This window comes from Dipteris shenzhenensis, chromosome 22 (genome assembly GCF_047967505.1).
Source record: "Dipteris shenzhenensis isolate YYH24624 ecotype China chromosome 22, Dip_SZ_1.0, whole genome shotgun sequence".
Lineage (NCBI taxonomy): Eukaryota > Viridiplantae > Streptophyta > Polypodiopsida > Gleicheniales > Dipteridaceae > Dipteris > Dipteris shenzhenensis.
This window is the reverse complement of record NC_141617.1, coordinates 45,916,262-45,936,130: the sequence shown is the minus strand read 5'-3', so window position 1 is coordinate 45,936,130 and position 19,869 is coordinate 45,916,262. Positions and strand designations below refer to the sequence as shown.

Sequence of the window (19,869 nt, the reverse complement as noted above, 5' to 3'; positions counted from 1 at the left end):
GGAGTGTGTTTGGGTCTGTAAGCTACTTGCAAATCTTCATGCATGTCAGACTGCTCCTACTGTCATCTTCACTGATAGTCAGAGTGCTTTGGGTGTTACAGGTAATCCAGTTTTCCATGCTCACAGAAAGCATATTGAGGTTCAATATCACTATATCAGAGAGAGATTATCAGTAGGTGATATTCAGTTGTCTTACGTTCCCACTGAAGACAACTTGGCAGATCTTTTGCGAAGGCTCTTCCTCGACCTAAAACGGCAAACTTTAAACTTAGTATCTTTTGTGACTTGTTTTTTTGGGCTCTGTACAGTCATAGGTTGCTATATCCCTACATGATGAACACTTGCAACCATGACATTAGATATATAGGTATTCTGAGACGTGTCCAGGATACTTTAGCCCATACCATGGAGGGGAAGTTTTCGTCCAAGTTGCGGCCTGCTGGTATTGTGATAATTCTTTCTGTCTTAAATGGTGCGTTGCCCTATCAGCTAGATTTAGATTTAGATGCTCGTTGGGGAGAGACTAAAATGAAAATGTTTAGACTTCACAAGCAGTTGTAGCTTGAATGAAGAGATTTTGGACTACCTTTTGATTAGCCTTCTCCTTTAGTGCTAGCCTTTATCATGGATGAGTCTGCCCTTCACCTCCGGAGTGCCGACAGAAACTCAGTACGAAGACTTTGTATAAATGGATGCCCAAGTATGTGTGGGTGTGTGGATTTGTATGTGTGAGAGCATATTTTTATACTATGGTCTACACCCACTGTTGGGCGCTGATGACGTCAGTGGGGATGTCATAGTAGCTAGTCCCTGCTATGCATGATGGAGTTTATGGTTTTCAACCTTGTGAGTGACTATCATGAGATTGAAACTGCACTATGTTGTGTTTTTAGAGGATGAGTTTGGGAATGTTCTTGGATTCATCCAGGTATATACATACCATGGAGGGGGGTTTGTAGAACATTCTATGGCCTATCTAGGTAGAATGTTCTACAAACCCTTCTCCATGGTATGGGCTAAAGTATCCTGGACACTACCTGGATAGGCCATAGAATGTTCTACAAACCCCCCTCCATGGTATGGGCTAAAGTATCCTGGACACGTCTCAGAATACCTATATATCTAATGTCATGGTTGCAAGTGTTCTGGTATGGATAGGCCATAGAATGGTCTACAAACTCCCCTCCATGGTATGGGCTAAAGTATCCTGGACACGTCTCAAAATACCTATATATCGAATGTCATGGTTGCAAGTGTTCATCATGTAGGGATATAGCAACCTATGACTGTACAGAGCCCAAAAAAACAAGTCACAAAAGATACTAAGTTTAAAGTTTGCCGGATGGATAGGCCATAGAATGAACATGTGCAACCATGACATTAGATATACAACCATGAGACGTGTCCAGGATACTTCAGTCCATACCATGGAGGAGGGTTTGTAGGCCTATGGGCTATCCATAGGTGCCACTCATTCCTTGGTCTGTGCTTTGTAGGCCTAGTTACATTAAGTCAGGTTAGTTGGTAAAGTTAGTACGTGTAGCACTTAGGACACTTAGGGACACTGGGACCAGTTAGGGCACTTCGACCTAGGGTTTTGTTATATTGGCTCTCTCTTGTATTTTCACTCAGTTTTGCAGCAATTCATTACAGCAACTTGTTTTTGTCTTCTCTCCCTCATTTCTTGAGCGTCCATTGCTTGCCCTAGCCTAGAATGTTCACCGCTGGTGGCATTAAATGTGTAGCATTGAAGCTCCATAATGGCCGAGCGAAAGATTATGAGGGACTATGCACTGAATCCATTGCATATGAAACAAGCACTATGGCCCTAATTTTAGGAAAGCTTTTCAACGAAGTGGTTGGTACCATTTTCGCCCCACTTACCTAGACCCTCAAAACTGTCAATTCCATTCACAAGGTAGGGGATCTCATGAGCCTGGGAAACTTGATGACTATTATGATTGGACATGTCACGTCCAAGATCTATGCATTATTGCATGACACACATGTTAACCAGTTATGTTAACCAGTTTGTATAGCTTGAGGGACTTAGAGCCAATGGACACGTAGGTTTCCTAGCTAATCAAATGACTCTAGATCACATCCTCACACTTGGAGGTGTCATATTGAGGATGTCAAGGCACGAAGTCAAGAGGATTTATTGCTTCATTGTGGATTTCCACAAGGCTTTTGACACAGTGCCGAGAGCTTGGCTCATCACACTCTTGGGGGATCTGGAGTATGGTCAGGAGATCATTTGCGCAATCATGGCACTCTATGAGAGGGGCTCAGGCAAAGCTTGGATGGCTATAGGAGGGACAAAGGATTTTAGACCACTATCTAGGTCAAATAGGGTTGTCCGCTATCACCAAACCTGTTTGGCCTCTACATTGATAAGCTTGAGACCTTAATCGAGACACTGGGGGGAGAGAGTAGGGATGATTACTTAATCCATATTCTCCTCTATGCAGATGATGTGTTCTTACTCTCCTCCTAAGCTAAGGTCCTTGAGCGACACTTGAATGCACTCTATGCCTTGTGCAAGACACATGATATGAAGGTCCAATTTGGTAAAACCAAGGTTATGATCTTCAACACATTCCAGGAAGCCATGGATAGAGAGAAGTTCACATTTAATGAATTATTGGTGAATGTTGTCGCATCCTTCACATACTTGGGAGTTCTTTTCTCTGGTCCAATTTTCATGATGCATTTAATAATGCGACCCGACTAAGCAGGGGATATGCCACACTTGCTAGACTAGAGAGCAGTAGTACTGTAACTCTCATTTCCAAGTCTAGTCTGCTTGGTCTGCATTAGGAAGATTGATCTATTAGAAGTGGACTAGGCCTGACTAGAAAGGCTCGAGCTTCTCTTATTGTCATGGATGATCCACAACAAGCCGTCGATCCGGCATTAGCTCATTTCGTGAGTTCATGCGATGTCCACTACAAGTTGACACAGCATTCTGGGTGATCACATACCTATTTTGAGTCAGGGATCGTGGCTCCGTGACCTTAGGCTCGCAGGTTACCATGGCTGGTCTTATCCTCATCCATGACTTCACGAGCTGAGGGCAATCATAGATGTTGGTAGGCACGTACATGTAGATTGAGTTGTGGGGTGCCACATGGATAGATTACCTCCCTTTCAGTATAGCCTTGAGGCCCCTTTGGTTTTGCTCACTTAGCGTGAGGCTAACAAGGTTATTAGGGAGGATCTCGTACAACTATACACATTTAGGACCTGGTTAGCCCCTAGTGAGCTTCCTATGAAGCTCACTTTCCATAGAAAGCACTACTTATTGATATCAGTGGAGGAATTTAGCGACTTGCCAACCTACACACGGATCCATCTCCCCATTCTTAACCATGAAAGGGGCCTCCAATTGCTGCATCATGTGTGGGGTGTCCACTTAAGGGGTGTGTCATGCCTTGTCGGAGGGATGGTCCCCATGAGAATATCCATAGAACCCCCAACCAGAGATCTTTGCAACTTCTTTCAAAGAATCAAGCATTGCAGCTAGAGTTTAGCACCGTCATGGAAACTCTGCATGTTCGAGCTCACTACGGTTTAGCTCATGTAGAAACTGGGGGTGGGGGATCATGGTGAACAATGTCTTCTAATATCTTTTGACTCGAGGCTTAGGTAGTGATGTGGACTTCATTAGGGTTTTGATAGTGAGTGATCCAAATTAAAGCGATGGCGGGCTAAAGGATGTTTCCTCCAAACCCTGCTTGAATGCCCTATGCATGAAGGTCAAAGCAAGCACTCCCATTTTGCTGGAGAATTTGTTCAATGGCCAATAATTGACTCCTTGAGTGCAGCTTATAAGCCCCCAACCAGATCATTGCCACAAGGCCTAACCAGTTTTCAAGCATAGGTACCATTTAATTACTCATCTCTTGGTCTAGGAGCGTAGGGTCCACTAACTAGCATCTAAGGCTGCAAGATTAAGCTACAGAATAAATGCCACACACAAGAACAAGAAGGGGGTTAGTGGGATCCTACCATACCGAGTGGGAAAGGGAGAAGGCCTCCTTGGTGTGACCAGATATCAGAATATGACTTGAGTTGCATGTGTAAGCTGAAATCCCATTTGACCACGGTTCGGAGAAATTGAGTCTTCACCTGGTCCCCTTCAAGAAGGCCCAATCCCCTCTGTTATAGGCCTTCTCAAAATCCATGAAGATCACCAAAAGGGGTTGGTGTGCCCTATCATTGGCCTCTGAGAAGGTAAAGATGTTTTCTAGGATACTCCTCTCTAGACAAACGTGCCTACTTGGAAGGAGAGGACGAAGCCGCAAACTCAAGACCTTAGTTAAGATATGGTATGTAATATTCAAAAAGGTGACCAGTTGCCATTGTCGAATAATTGTCCGTTCCCCCTCCTTTTAGGATCAAGCAAATCTATTCATGTGCGAGAGACCGAGGCAATTGCCCAAAATAAAAAATCTCCTAAGGTTGAAATGCAATAGGGTACAAATTTGCTCTTAGAAGGTATGGAAGAACAAAGGAGACAAGCTATCTTACTGTCTTTTCTTGGACATTTTTTGGATGGCCTTGAGAGACTCGAGCGTCTCCTCATTTTGTAAAAGGGCCTCCAATGGTCTCACCGTCTGTAGGGAGACTATTGAGGGAATGAGGGCTCACACCTCCTCCTTAGCTGCCCATACTTGAGGGGTCTCCTTTGCCTAGAATAAGGAGGTGGGCATCTCTAAGATCTCGGTAAATTGGAATGGAGCTCTCATTTTGTCTTGTCTCTCGATCTCTGGAGTTGGGTCCCTGTTGAGTGTGGGCTTGTGGTTTGGAAGAACTGTCGTGTCATCTTGTCCCTTGTTCGACCAACGAGCACGAGAAGAATGATACGTCTTTGTAGCCCATTCAGCCTTTGTTTCCAGCAAGGTGAATTGAGCACCCTCAATTTTGTGTGTTAGCCGTTGGGAATCCCGCTCCTGCTCCCTCAACCTCTCAATGGAGGCCAAATATCTCCTAAGAGCCTTCACCCTCACATAAAGGACCTGGCTACGCCTCAAAGCCTGGGTATAGGATGTGGCTGAGAACTAACAAGAGAGTTTGCTATGGTGTTGTATTGGGCATGTGTATATTGCTTGTAAAAGAACATTGCAAACAAAATGCTTCAAAGACGTATTCCGGACTTGAGGAACAACGGGAGATGGGAATTTCAGTGCCACATGTTTAAAATATTAATATTTCCTAAGTCAATGGCCAATGCTATGTAATAAGGGGATAGGGGTACTTTTTCTTTTTATTAAGGTTTTTAACCCGTAACCTTAGTTAGAGGTTGACTTTGTCGGTGAGTTAGTCACCACACAAGTTATCACCCTAGTTAGGGTTCATTCTAGAGTTTTGTCTATATGACTACCCTAACTTTGTAGTTCATTTGTGTTGCTGCAATTTCATTCCAGGTTGCTTCCGCTCCATTCTCTCGCGTTCTCTTACTTCCATTTCCAACATCTAGTATTAGAGCTCTCTCCTCGCACTTCCCACGCCCTCTAGCTTCGATTCTGTTGTGAAAATTCGTTTTTGCTAGCAGCCACCTCCTATAGGCTCCTGTTGGTTGGGCACCACTTTTGACAAGTTATACAGCTACTCTAGACTTAGGCGACCAGTTTTTAGAGGGTGTTTTGCGATTTTGACCTAGTTGGGACCAGCCACCACCTCTGACTGCGAGTCCATGGCTGGGCGCCTCCTTTTGAGCACTTTGGGAGCTTCTTCAAGGCTCGGTGACCTTGTTTTGGACCTGTTTTTGACAAAAATGGCCAGCTGAACCTGTTTTTTGTGGGATTTGTTGTCACAAGGGCGTGAGTTTTGTACTCGCATGTGGGCCCGACCTTGGGAATCAAGTGGCAAGGTCACGTGATGTGGGCGTGCAAGATTTTCCCTAGGGATTGGTGCCTTGGGGGTAAACTAGTGCCTTGGTTCAATTTGAGGGATTAAAAGGCCATTTCAGGGGCCTATGGGGGTCAATAGGCCCAAAGTTTGACCTTGGTACCCTCATTGGGGGCAAATAGCCTTGTAGGGGCCTTAAGGGCAAAAAGCCCCAAATTTTATTACGTGGGGAAATGCCACGTGGCAATTTCCCCCCTTTCTCCCCATTTCGAATGTGAGTTGGAGAAGCTTGAATGGAGAGGCGATTACGAGGATGGAGAGGGATCGAGGTAGTTTTTTTGGACTGTGGCTGGCATGGAGGATAGTATGGACTTTACATGAGGGGTGAGGTCTCGTAGTACGGATCCCGTACCGTGGATGGATGTAGGCCAAGTACAGCTGGTGGTATGGAGGATATGTTTGGGGTGGTATGGATTGCAAGTACGGCGCCTATGTACAGCCTCTGTGTACGGACTGTTACAGTGGGCTGAGTGAACGGATCAATCACGGTTGTTGGAGCGGATCTGTCAGTACCTGTGTGTATGGACTGCCGTACGTACGGACGACCATATGCCTATTGTACGGGCTGTCATAGGTACGGACTGCCACGCGAGTAGGTTGCCACGTGCATGGCTGTGAGTACGGCCTTTTTATATTTAAGAACCATATTTTTCAAAAGATAATGGAGGTGAGAGAGAGAGAGAGAGAGAGAGAGAGAGAGAGAGAGAGAATGGTGGCAAGAAGTGAAATAAGTTAGTCTATTAGTTAGAGAAGATTTAAATGGTTCTAAGGAGTTTAGATTAGATGTTTTAGCATTTACTTACATAGAAGGGTAGCTCTATGTTTAGATTATATATTTACTTAGAGAGAGAGAGAGAGAGAGAGAGAGAGGACAAGCTACATGTTTGGACGATGCTACTTGAATGGGAGGGGAAATTTGATTTAAGAACCATATTTTTCAAAAGATGAGAGAGAGAGAGAGAGAGAGACACACACACACACACACACACACACACACACACACACACACACACACAAAGTACCGAGATGTTGACAAGCTGAGATTGGCCTCTCTACATTTGACCATTGGTTTTGTGCCTATGCTCAAGAGGGCACTACTGGTGAAGGGTGCACCCATCCCTTCTAGTGATTGCTCGTGAGCATTGGGCTTTGTTTTTGAAGAGACTTGCTTGGTAGGGTGGTTTACAATGAATGCTTGCAGAGGTTGTTTGTGCTTCTGAGCGTCATGGGCAGTTCAATTATGCTTTCACCCATTGTTTGGGTATTCCAGTGAGTCAGTGGACACTTGTGGTTGTCTAGGGAGCGTGTGCCGTGTTTGGGCTGCTAGTAAACACTCCTAGGTGAAATGCAGGTGTTTGCACTGAAAATGGATGCCTAGGGTCACATGGGTGTGAGAATAGAGCCCCGCAAGGCTAATGTGTTGTGATACTGATGCCTACTATGAGTGGGAAGAGCATTGAATGCGAGTGGGATTGAATTCATTGTGTATCTTATTTGCTGGCTTTGGCTGGTAACATGTTCCGTGTGGGAATATGTTTTTGGTTTCTATAGGAGATGGGTCACATGCAGGCAATGGTTGCCAGGAAGATGGCACATCTTGAGTACAGCCTCATTGCTGAGTAGGCAGGGGTCGGGAATCCATGCTTGGAATGCGAAGTATCCCTAGAACCCCGACAGGGATGGTACAAGTGTGACTGCCATAGTGTTTGCTGTGTTGTGATGCTAGATCTCTTATGGGAAACAAGTTGAAGTATTAGGATATGTGCGACCCATAGGGTGAGAGACTAATGGCAGTCCTGGACAGTGGAGAAAGCTCCTGTATGCTTTCCTTTTCTGCTTTGAGCAGATATTGGGCATTGGTAACAGCTATGGGAAACTGTAACAGTTCTAGAATGTGTGCAAGCTTCCTGGACTAGGGATGGAAACCTAGTGCCGGAATTGGTGAGAGCAGTGAATAGTAAAGGCTATGCAGGGTATGTGGATGCCCAATGGGATGTGGAATGCCCCAGTTGTAAGAAGGAATGTATCCTTTATGTAGCCTGGAATTATGGCTCTCTCACTTAATTAAAGAAATACCAAAAGGGATGCCAAGGTTTGGGGCCAATCTGTGTCTTTGTCTTGGTGCAGGGGCACTCTAGCTCCCAGTCTGCTGGTAATAATTTTGCTGAATTGTTAATGTAACAATGTTGACTGGTTACTTGTTAGTTTTACTGCCCTTTAATTTATTGGATTCCGGTTTCATTTGTTGCTGATTTTCAAACGCGGCAGTCATTCTCAGGCTAGGTTCCTATTTCTTGACAACTGGACACTCTTTTCGAGGTGTTTTTCAGGACTGTGTTGCTGTTTTGAAGCTTTTCCATCAATCTCGGGACTGTTTTGGGGTTTTTGGAGATCTCTCCTTGCTGTTTTGAACCTATGTGAGGCAATATTGTGCAAGGACAGTCCATATTTTGCACTTTTAGGTGCATTTTCAGTCTATACAGTTGGGGACTTATTTTTTTCAAAGCCCTTTTTGGAGCATTTTGCAGCCCATTTGCTTGGGTTTTGGTTTTGTAAATTTTTAGCTCTGTTACTGCTTGTGTTGGGAGTTCTTTTCCCTCTCCATTGCTTGTGTTTGTTGGCCCTTGTACCACCAGGGTTTGCCTTTGCAGGTGCAATCAAGCATTCAGTTGGGTTTATGCCTTGTTGAGCCAAGCTTTGGCTGGTTTTTGTTGAGGGGAAATTTTGAGATTGCAGCACATATCCCAGTACATAATGTTCTGGGTATATTTGAGGGGCATCCCTCAAGACTAGTATAGGCTTTGCTAGTGATATTTGCTACTTGAGAAGGGTGTTCATGACACGTGAAATTTGTTGAGATTTCTTTGCCTATTTTTGTTTGCTCAAATGGCACAACAAAATCCAAACGATGTCTTTCATTTGCTTGCCTAGTAGGATCGGTTGGATGGCTCGAACTATCCTCCTTGGAGTTTTTTTATTTACAATATGTTGGTTGCCAAGGGCCTTTGGGATTATGTTACAGGTGATGAGGCCCGTCCCGGTCCTATAGCACGAGGTACTCCTCCACAGTAGGGGGGGTCATGGTGTGGTGCAGGTCGTGGACAACAAGGACAACAAGCTGTCGCGGTTGGGCAAGCACCTGCAGGTATTACTATTGAGCAAAGGAGTTGGGATACACGTAATGCTCAAGCCTTGTCTTTGATTTCACTGAATATCAAGAGGTTTGTTGTCCCTCATATCAGGTCCTGCTAGATTGGTAAAGATGTCTGGGATAGTTTGAAAAATATGTATCAAGCTCGTAATGTGGTGAGAGTCTCATATTTCCGCAGAGAGCTTGATAGCGTGCACATGGATGAGGGTGATTCTATGCAGGAACATGTCACTAGGATTCAAGATTTGCTAGAGCAACTCTTGAACATTGATGTGGTTATTCTAGACTCATAGCTTGTTACCATTACTTTGAACTCCTTGTCGAAGTCTTATCTTTCTTTTTGTACGTCTCTCAACCTTTCGATACGAGGGAATTAGAATTGCCTCACTTTTCAAGAGTTGGTAGCACTCTTATTGTAGGAGGAGCAAACACAAAAGAATATGGCTTTACGCTCTTGTAGTGGAAGCATGCTTTTTCAGCAAAGGATAAGGACAAAAAGAAAGTTCATGCCTCTAACAGTGGTTCTAGACATGCACATGCAGGTAAGAAAGATAAAAAAGACGCTTCAATGACTTTCCAGAGAGTCTAGTGGCGTTATTGCAAAAAGCCTGGTCATCATATCAGTGAATGTCCCAAGAGCTTGCAAAAGAGAAGAAGAAAGAGTCTAGAATGGTAGTTTCAGGCTCAGCTCAACATGCAGGTTCTGAGGACCTCCAAAGCAATGTCATCATATCAGTGAATGTTCCAAGAGCTTGCAAAAGAGAAGAAGAAAGAGTCTAGAATGGCAGTTTCAGGCTCAGCTCAACATTTTCAGCGTGAATGAGACGGTTGAAACATGGTACTTAGACAGCTGTGCTTCTTGCTATATGACCTCACATAAATCTTTGTTTAATAAGTTATCCAGTGCACCGGTTGGCAAGTCAGTTTCTTGTGCCAACAATTCTTGTTATCCACTTCAAGGGATTGGAGAACTTTCACTCACATCGTGGATGGTTCAGATCTTTGCATCCAAGATGTTTTATATGTCTCTGGGATTAAGAAGAATTTCCTTTCTACGTCTTCTTTCTCTCGAAGAGGTTACCGGGTTATCTTAGAGGATGACACATGTACGGTCTGTGATAGGGAGAAGATTATGCCTTGGTTTTCATCAGGCACATTATGTTATGGGTAATTTCAGCTTGATGCCTATGAGAAAAGAGCATATTTCGCTTTTGTGGCTTCTATGCAAGATGCAAAGTTATGTCATGCCAGGTTTGGGCATGTAAATCATGGCAGGCTTATGTCATTACAAAAGCTTAATATGGTTGATGCCTTGCCTCGTTTGGAGACTCCTCCAAACAATATATGTGAGGGCTACATTGTGGGTAAAATGCATCATTTTTCGTTTCCAAAGGATGGTGCAGTCTAGGCTATATGTAAATTACAGCTTGTCCATACTGATGTTTGGGAACCCCTGCGCACTCCGTCTCTTGGAGGCCATCTAATAGATGATTTCACATGTTTTACTTCGATCTCTGCTCTTAGGCAAAAGTCTGAAGTTTGCAATATTGTCACAGACTTTGTTGCCTTGGTTGAAAATCAATATGAATGCCTGTTACAGATTGTCCATCCAGATTGGGGGTGGGGAATATCTATCCAAGACATTGCAATAATTTTTTGCTGAGAAGGGCATTACACATAAGTTTACGGTGAGGTATACCCCTCAACAGAATGGGAGGCTGAAAGGAAAAATCCGTCACTTTCGGAGATGGGGAGATGCATGCTAAGAGCAAAAGGGTTGCCACACAAATTTTGGATGGAAGCCATTATGTGCTCAAACCATATTCTGAGCAGGTGTCCCATGAAGGCTCTTAAGGTCATGAGACCTGATCAAGCATGGTTTGGTTGTAAGCCCGATGTGGGCTATTTTCGTACGTTTGGTTGTGTAGTATATGCACATGTATAACAAGATTGCATGGCAAGCGTGATGACAAGGCAGAAAAGTGCATCTTTATTGGCTAGAATAGTGAAAGCAAGGGGTATAGACTTCATAATTATGTGACCAAGAAGGTTATCATTAGTCGGCCCTTTCTTTGTTTTGACAAAAATGAGGGTCCTTCTGAACCCTCTGATGGGCTGTTGCCCATTTCCTTTGATGTTGCACCTGATGTGCCACTGGAAAATCAAAATTTGCAGCAAGATACTCTAGTGGGTGATGCCTTAGTTCAGCTTGTGGCTGAGCCTGTCTCTCAAGAAGGAATTGATGATGCCATTGCACGTGAAAGTACAGTAGTGCAGGAGGCAAGATTAGTACTTTGTTGGCTGCTCTGCACTCTGAAGGACAACAACCTTTCTGCCCCACTTGCTAGCTGTACACGAAGCGACACTAGAGTCACTAGGATGTCATTTTTGTGAGTCTGTTGTGTCAGTAGCATACATGAGGCTGATGAGCCTGACAGTTTTGATGATGCACGAGACGATGTGCGGATGCAAGCAATGCAAGAGGAAATTTATTCCATTAAGAGGAACCACACTTTGGAGTTGGTGGACTTGCCTGCCGGCAATTGGCAAGAAGTGGGTGCATAAGTTCGAAAGAAATTTAGATGGTCCATATAAAGATACAAAGCTTGTCTTGTGGGAAAGGGCTATGCATAGCAGAAAGGCATAGATTATGCTTTGCCCCCATTTCTTGTATGACCACCATCAGGTGCGTGGTGCATTGGCTGCATTTCATGGATGGAAGATTCATCAGCTGGACATTAAAACTGCATTCTTGAATGGGGATCTTCAGGAGTAGGTCTATGTTTCTCAGCCTATTGGATTTGTGGAACTTGGCAAGGAAGTCAAATTATTAAAGTTGTATGCTTTGAAGCAAGCTCCTTGAGCTTGGTATGCAAAGATAGATGCGATTTTGACCAGCCAAGGAATGTAGTATAGTCCACATGAGAGCACTCTGTATGTCAAGGAGGGGGGGGATTTGCTCATTTATTGTTCTGACATGCAGCTCACTGGTACTAATGCTGCAAAAATTGCAGATTTCAAGGCTGAATTACAACATATGTTTGAGATGTAAGATTTGGGGTTGCTTCACTACTATATGGGCGTCTAGCTTATACAGGATGATAGAGGTATTGGGCTGTTGCTGTCCAGGTATATTGGTAAGTTCTTGGAATGGTTCAGATTTCAGAATTGCAAGCCCATCTCTACTTCTATGGAGCCGGGGCTTAAGTTGTCCGTTCATGATGCGAGTGAACCTTTTGATACCTTTGTTTACAGCCAGGCTGTGGAATGCCTTATTTATTTATGGAACACACGTCTTGAAATTCAGTATGCAGTGTCCTAGTTGAGCAGGTTTATGCACAGCCCAAAGACTTCACATTTGTAGGCTGTGAAGCATGTGTTTCGATATTTGTGGGGCACCCGGTCTTTTGGTTTGCTCTTTTCGAGGGGGGGTAACTTTTGCTTGCATGGGTATAACGATTCGGATTGGGCTGGTGGTTTTGTTACTCGATAGTCCATTAGTGGTAACTATTTCTTTTTTGGACACTCGTGCACTTCTTGGTTAAACAAGAAATAGTCTACAATGGCTACCTTTTCAAGTGAAGCTGAGTATAGGGCAGCCTTCATGACCACAGTCGAGTTTATTTGGCTGAGGTGTTTGCTACATGATCTTCATGCATCATTGGAGGAGCCTACTCCAATTCTCACTGATTGTCAGAGTGCCATTGCAGTGGCAAGGAATTTTGTGTTTCATGCCCTTACGAAGCACATTGAAATTCATTATCATTATGTCAAGGGGTGGATACATGCACGGCGCATTAGCTTAGTCCTTTGCCCTACAAAGAGAATGTGGCAGATCTCTTTACCAAAGCATTACCTCGTTCAAAGTTTAAGGCTTTTCGCAAAGATTTAAACTTATATGCGGTTGCTGATTGATGTTTACCTTGTACATTGTAACATTGTCACTGCAGAGGGGTGTTTGAAATATTTATATTTCCTAAGGCAGTGGCCAATGTTAAGTAATAAGGGGCTAGGGGCACTTTTACCTATATTAAGGCTTTTTACCCCTAACCTTAGTTAGAGGTTAAGTGTGTGGGTGAGTTAGTCACTGTACAACTTATCACCCTAGTTAGAATTCATTCTATGGTTTTGTCTCTAAGACTACCCTAGCTTTGTAGTTCATTTGTGTTGCTGCAATTTCATTCCAGCTTGCTTCCGCTCCATTCTCTCGCGTTCTCTCACTTCTGTTTCCAACACCATAGGGCTCCCTTCTTTTGCCAACAATGTTAGTTTGTACCATATTATATAAGACAATTAGATGAATTGCATAGACATTGAGATGCGAGAAATGTTGATTGTAAAATATTATCGGGTTACTGATTGCTCTTCCAAGAATTTATCCAGGGCAACTGATTATTATTTGAAGCATCGTTTAAATTTGGTGAGCCTTGTTAGTTCATGTATGTTGCACCTTAATTCTAACATTCATTATGAAAATTACAATGCCTTTTTTTCCAGGGGATGCATCTAACATATGGGCATAGCGATTTGGATTTACAGATTTATGCCCTACAGGCTATGGGCATGCTGACCTTCAATTCAAAGTCCGAAATTGATGCTCACTCTCAGGTAATGCCGATTGCCTGGTTTAGCATTACCTGTACCTGATTTGAAGTACTAAGCAAGTTGAAGCCACCAGATTCAAAAGCAAAGCACCCTTTTTCACAATCTTGTTTCCAAAGCAAGGTGCTGTATATTGCCTTAGAATTTAATTCTTATGGTTATCCAGGCATCTTGAGATTCAACTTCACATGAAGATTGATTGAATGAGTGTGTTTAGTTTATGCCATATACGCTTGGATGGAACATGAACCAGACAAATATGACCTTTGTCAAACAAATTTATAATAAAACACTCTACTATCTAGTTAGGTTTCTTTTTGTGCTTAAAATCCACCCTTGTTATAGTCAATCTATGAACTTCCATTATGCAGTGTTTGGTCATCCTATTTCCCTGTGTCTGACATGTTCATGTGCTTTGTTATTTCAGGTTAGCAGGATTGATAGATTCTAATAATTCTTATTGTACTTTGGACAGGCATGTGTTCTCTACATTCTACGTGTAGGGGTTGTAGAACAGATGAGTGAGCCTGCTCAAAAGGAGTTTTTAACTCTTTTGACTAAGCAGGCAAGCTACTTCTTCTTATTACTTTGCAATGGACGGTTGAAGTTAGTGAGATATTTTATTTTGCTGCTTGCTGCTAGAAAACATCAAGGGCTCTTCTTTGCCAAAGAAAGCTTAAATGCTTGTAAACCACAACAGAGAACTACACATGTGCTGTTTTAAAGAAATTAGAATCTGTTGTTTTAGTTTGATGAATTCAATGACTTATGCTGGCAGCAAGTTGGATCATGCATGAGCTTGAGCACTATACTGAATATGGCCAGACCTGCAAATACTGCATATACTATAAGTGCATGACTTTGTGAGTACATAAGAGGATGGTCTATTTGTCTGTGTTGACCCACAAAAAATGTTTTTTGGCCAGAATATATTTCGTGTGCATGTGCATGTGCATGTGTGTAGGTAACTTGTGTATGTCAATACATGCATGCGCCCGCCTGGTTAGAGCATGAATGAAAGACTTGTTAATGTTTGAAGAGAAGTGTGAAGGGTCTACAGAGGCAATAAAAGAATATGCATACTGTAGGGGGGGCTGCGGTTATCAGCTTGCAAAATTTTATACAATGACTAGGGGGAGAGTCGTAAACCCCTCAGCTTATTCCAGAAATAAGGGAAGGGCGGGGGAAGGGGGGTGAACCCCTGAGTTTATTCCGGAAGAACAGTTATTGGTTTTAGACGCTAGAATTAGGAGGCTTCATCATGTCGGTTCTGAGGTATGGCCATGAGGGGCCAAAACCTCTAGATATTTGTAGAATGTAGTATTGATTTAGGTATTTTTATCTTAGAGGGAAAACATGGCAGAGTTGTGTAAACCTTAAGGACCCTTGTAAGGGCACTGGCAAATGGAAGAGATCGTCTGTCTGCAGCCTGCTTCTGGTTTCCAGCTCTCTGCCCCGGAGTAGGTGCCAGTGTATTTAACTCTCCAAGCAGTAGTTTCCTTGATCCATGATATTGAGGAAGCTGCCTGCAAGCCAACCTTTGCAAAAATTTGAATGACGTCTAGAGCCTGGCATGGAACCTTGGGTCTGTCTCTAATAACAAAATCCCACTTTGTGACCAGATTGTAGAAGTGGTATTCCTTGTTTTCTTTGCTGTATCCCACAAGAATGCATTTAACAGCTTTACCATCAAGCTTTCCCCTCAACTTTTGAGGTATATGTGCATAGACTAAGCAACCAAAAATGCAAAATTAATCAATCTTGGGTTTTCGGTTGTGCCAAACTAGATAAGTTGTGGGACAACGGTTCAGCACAAGATTGGCTCACATAATTGATTCCATCCAAAAGTTGTGTGGCAGCCCCTTGGCTTTAACCATGGATCTGGCGATCTTCATGAGCAACTGATGTTTACGTTCAGCCACACCATTAGTGTAACACACCCGTGATGCCCTTCTCAGCCAAGAATTTTGCAAATTCATTTGACATGTCATCCCCCCCTCTTTCAGAATGTAGGGATTGCATTTTGCATTTTGATTGATTTTCAACCAAGCAGTGGCGACAAAAGTAAGCGAACCTTGAAAAATCATCAATAAATGTGACAAAGTAGATACAATTTCCCAAGGATGGAGTCCTCATGAGACTGCAAACATAACTATGAATTAAATGCAATCTTCTAGCAGCCCGAATGCACCATCCTTTGGAAAGAAAATCTGTTTATTTTATGAAAATGTAGCCCTCACAAATATGTTTTGGGGAAACTTGAAATGGGGCAGTGCATCAACCATCTAACATGTCTGTAAGAACATGAAGCTGCCATGGTAGACATGCCCAAACCTGGTATGCCATAACTCTACATCATGCATGGCAGAGGTAGTAGTAGTAGCAATACACGCATTGTGTGACTGCTTCTCAAAACTATCAACCTGAAACAGTCCACGATAGAGAGTACCAGAGATTACAAAGGCATACTCATTTTCTCTATCTAGAACCAGGCACTTATCATCTTAAAAAATGACACATTTGGTGAAAATAGGGACAAAATAGCAAATTCTTCTTGATCCTAGAAACAAGAAAAACGTCATAAAGATGGAGATCAGAGCCATCAATGACTGTTAGCAAGATCTTCCCAATTCCTTAATGGGATAAGAAGAATGGTTGACACCAGAAACTTTCTTGCTAACAGGAGCAAAATACAATGTGTCAAACAAGACCGTTCTGGACATTATATCTCTACTGACATTTGAATGCGAAGAATTTGCAAATGCTATGCCCAACTCTTGCAATCCTCTTTGGACACTCAGAGATGTGATGGCTAGAAAATAGAGTTGGAGGTTGCTTGGTACAGCCGACACTCCCTGCAATGGAAGATTACGAGATATATGCCTAGAGATCACAATTTGCTATTCCAAATCTCACTCCTCTCCTTAATGTGTAGAAACGTGCATTGAGAGAGAGGGATACAGACTTAGATATTTGAACAGTGTAACAATAGAGTAGAACTATAGATCATGTATTATAGAATGCTCCAAACAAGTAGACAAACCTGATGCAAAAGGATGTGCTCAGTGGGCCACCACCTAGCAGACTAAGTGTTGCCTAGATGTGGACCTTTGACCACTCAAAACTGTCATCTACCTCCTCTTGGCACCTTTCAATTACCATCAGCCTGTGTGCTCTCCTAGAGCTTCAGTGGGCTGCGTTGTGATGTGCTTCTAGATACTTCTTGCTGCTTCTCTTCTCAATGGAGACTTGCCGGCCACCAACGTTGATCCTGTAAACCCTAAGTTGCACTGTATTGGTTTTCACCATAGGTGATCTGCAGGCTGTATGGTTGTTCTTGGCCTCTCTGCTGCCCTGGCAGACAGCCTTTGGACCTCCTTGCTGCTGTGTGCGCAGCCCAATTTGAGGCACGAGAAGACCCAACCAGTGAATGAATGATCTGCTCATGGAGGGCCCTTTATATAGGGCTTGGAAGCCCCCTGATCAGGCCGACCCACTTAGTAGGCTGGCCTGACCTGTCCGCATGATAAATGGCTCCCATATGCTGCAACTGACTGCCACGTGACAGTTGCTGACTGCTTTTTCTATTTCTGGATTTGCTCGGACTGAGCCCAACCTAGTGTACGGCCCTGATTCGCTGCAGTGCTCTGCATTGACATTTGCTGCTGTCCATGGGCCTGGTACATGCCCCATTTGTGGGGTCTTGTGCCCACCATCTAGGGCTCCTGCTATCACCCTGTTCTTGCTGCGCACATGGCCCATGTGGCAGCCTTGCACTCCAACTCAGATCTGCCCAGGTGGCATCTCTCTTTTCCCTATATGCAGCTTGTAACCTCCCCATGTCCTCCTCATTTGGGGGCTCACAGGTGGGGAGACGACCCTGATAATCCCAACAATGGCGACCTAGCTTTTCGTAGTAATGACATTTGTCCCTTTTCTTGGGCCTATTTGCATCGTGCTTGTCTTTTCTAGATGAAATGTCTTGCATCATGTTTTGGCTTCCCTTTTTGTACTTAGTAACAATTGCTTGCTCTCCACCATGGATATTGAGTGACATATTTTTCTGTGTTTGCTCCTCTTGTAACAGAAGTCCCACAAGCTTCTGAAAGGTGAGTGGGTTTGGTTTACCATCATGTTTTGGCTTCTCTTTGTACTTAGCAGCAACTGCTTGCTCTCCACCATGGATATTGAGTGACATATTTTTCCATGTTTGCTCCTCTTGCAACAGAAGTCCCACAAGCTTCTGAAAGGTGAGTGGCTTTGGTTACCCTTAAGGGACAGATTAAGTGATGTGTGAAAAGACAAATACGACTCCGGCAAGGAGTTCAAAGTAGTGGACACAAGTTGAGCATTTGGGATAACTACATCAATATTCAAGAGTTGCTCCCTTAGATCTTGAATTTTAGTCACACGGTCTGGCATTGAGTATTCCTCATGCATCCTTTTTGAATTGGGTTCTTGTTTTACAATGAAACCCTTGCCCCAGTACGGGCATGACACATTGCTTCCATAGTGTCCCATGCATTTATAGAAGTCCCGTAGGACTTGATATGAGGACTGAAAGTGAATTAAAGACAAGGCCTATGCATAAGGATTTGTTGGTCGAGTAGGTGCTTGGTCCGGGGCATGCTGCCCACCACGGCTAGCACCCAGACCAGCTCCTTGTTGTTGTGGTGGAGTGCCAGGGAGCTATAGCTCCAAGACTGACATCATGACTTGTCACAAAATCCTAGAGTCATTTTGAAACGAAAAGATTCTTAATCAAAAAGCTCCGAAGAGAATAGTTGTTGCTATCTAACTTATCATCTTGAGCGAGGACTCTAAACACATCATTGTGATTTTGAGCCATCTCAGATAAATGCACAAAAATACGACCTTTGATTCTTTTTTTTTTGTTGTGAATTAAACTGAACCAACAATTCCATGCTGCACAAGCCAATGCTTGGCCAAAGTCTGCACAATCTGGCTGAAATATGACTTCAACCTGCAAATAAAATTCCCCTTGCACCATAGCCAACAAGGGAAAACAATGGAGACTCGAAGCCTCATAATTTGAGGGCAAAAGACTCCAAATGCAAGCTGAAATGAGGCAAAGCTGAGCAGCAAAGTGCAGCCTATAAAGCATCCCCCCCGCCAAAAAAAAAGCAATATCCTCCTCCAAAACAGCTCCAAAAGAGGTCGATAACTGATCAGGACAGCAGTAGATGATGCTTCCAGTTATGGTTGATTGTAGGAACTTCAAAACAGGACTCAAGAGGCAGCCTGTATGAGCAGTCTGAAACTGTAAAGATGGGTTTGGAACAGAGTCAGAACCCTAAAAAAGGGTTTGTAATAATTCAAAACCCTGGTACTGAATCTTCGTGTAATGGCTCCTAGCTGTAATCACTTCCGAACGGGTCGCCATCGATCAAATCAGTTGCAGTAGCTCAAAAACTGCAAAACCTCCACCAAAAGTGAGTGGAACAAATCTAGAACAGCTCTGGGAGGCTGGAGCTTGAAAACCAGTTGGAAACCACCAAAAAGAGGTGCAGCCTGTTAAAAAAACAGGTACAGCAGGTCAAAATCTGAGAACATTCTCTCCAAAATGGGTCATTCAGTACTGCAACAGCTCTTGGAGTGCTCCAAAAGAGGTGCCCCGGCCTGTAGAGGTGACAGCTGACTGGAACAAGGGTGGACAGCAACGTTCCTCATGATAAAAGTAATGTTTTTGATGACAAAAGTGCTTTTTGAGGGCAGGGGAGGTGTGAGGGAGCAAGGGGCAGTCTGCTCGGATACCAATTTGTGAGAAATAGAAGCTTATTATCGGCATTAGCATCTTTGGGGGGCATAGTTGCCTCTAGGCTCTGATTTTTGTCCATGCATTTCAAAATGTAATTTGTGTGTAAATGGGGTTTGTATATGTTGCCTTGTCCAGATGGCTCGAATGGACCCGGATGCAAATTTGTCATATCTTATGGTTTATGATATTTCAGATATTATCACTTGTTTACTTTTCTATCAGTGGCTTGTTTCAGTAGGCTCTCAACATTCATTTATTTGGTGTAATAATGAATTGCATGTGGCCTTTTACAGCTTTCACTGGCAGATACAAGTGCATCTATGCTAGTTGTGATATTGAGAACAATTTCACATCTCCTTGCAATACTTGGAGAGGTATTTTTGTTGGATCTCAGCATGAGTTCTTGAGAGACTTTTTGTAAGAT

The 19,869-nt window shown here is 43.4% G+C and overlaps 1 protein-coding gene across 3 annotated transcripts in view; it reads left to right on the top strand.

Moving 5' to 3' along the window:
* The window catches only part of SWEETIE (HEAT repeat-containing protein), a 198,277-nt gene that overhangs the window by 74,876 nt on the left and 103,532 nt on the right, over positions 1–19,869 (top strand). For all 3 annotated transcript variants that reach the window (XM_087393941.1, XM_087393940.1, XM_087393939.1), the window contains exons 8-10: positions 13,562–13,672; positions 14,142–14,231; positions 19,739–19,819. In XM_087393941.1, the coding sequence (XP_087250067.1) occupies positions 13,562–13,672; positions 14,142–14,231; positions 19,739–19,819 (282 nt within the window). The remainder of the gene's footprint in view (positions 1–13,561; positions 13,673–14,141; positions 14,232–19,738; positions 19,820–19,869) is intronic.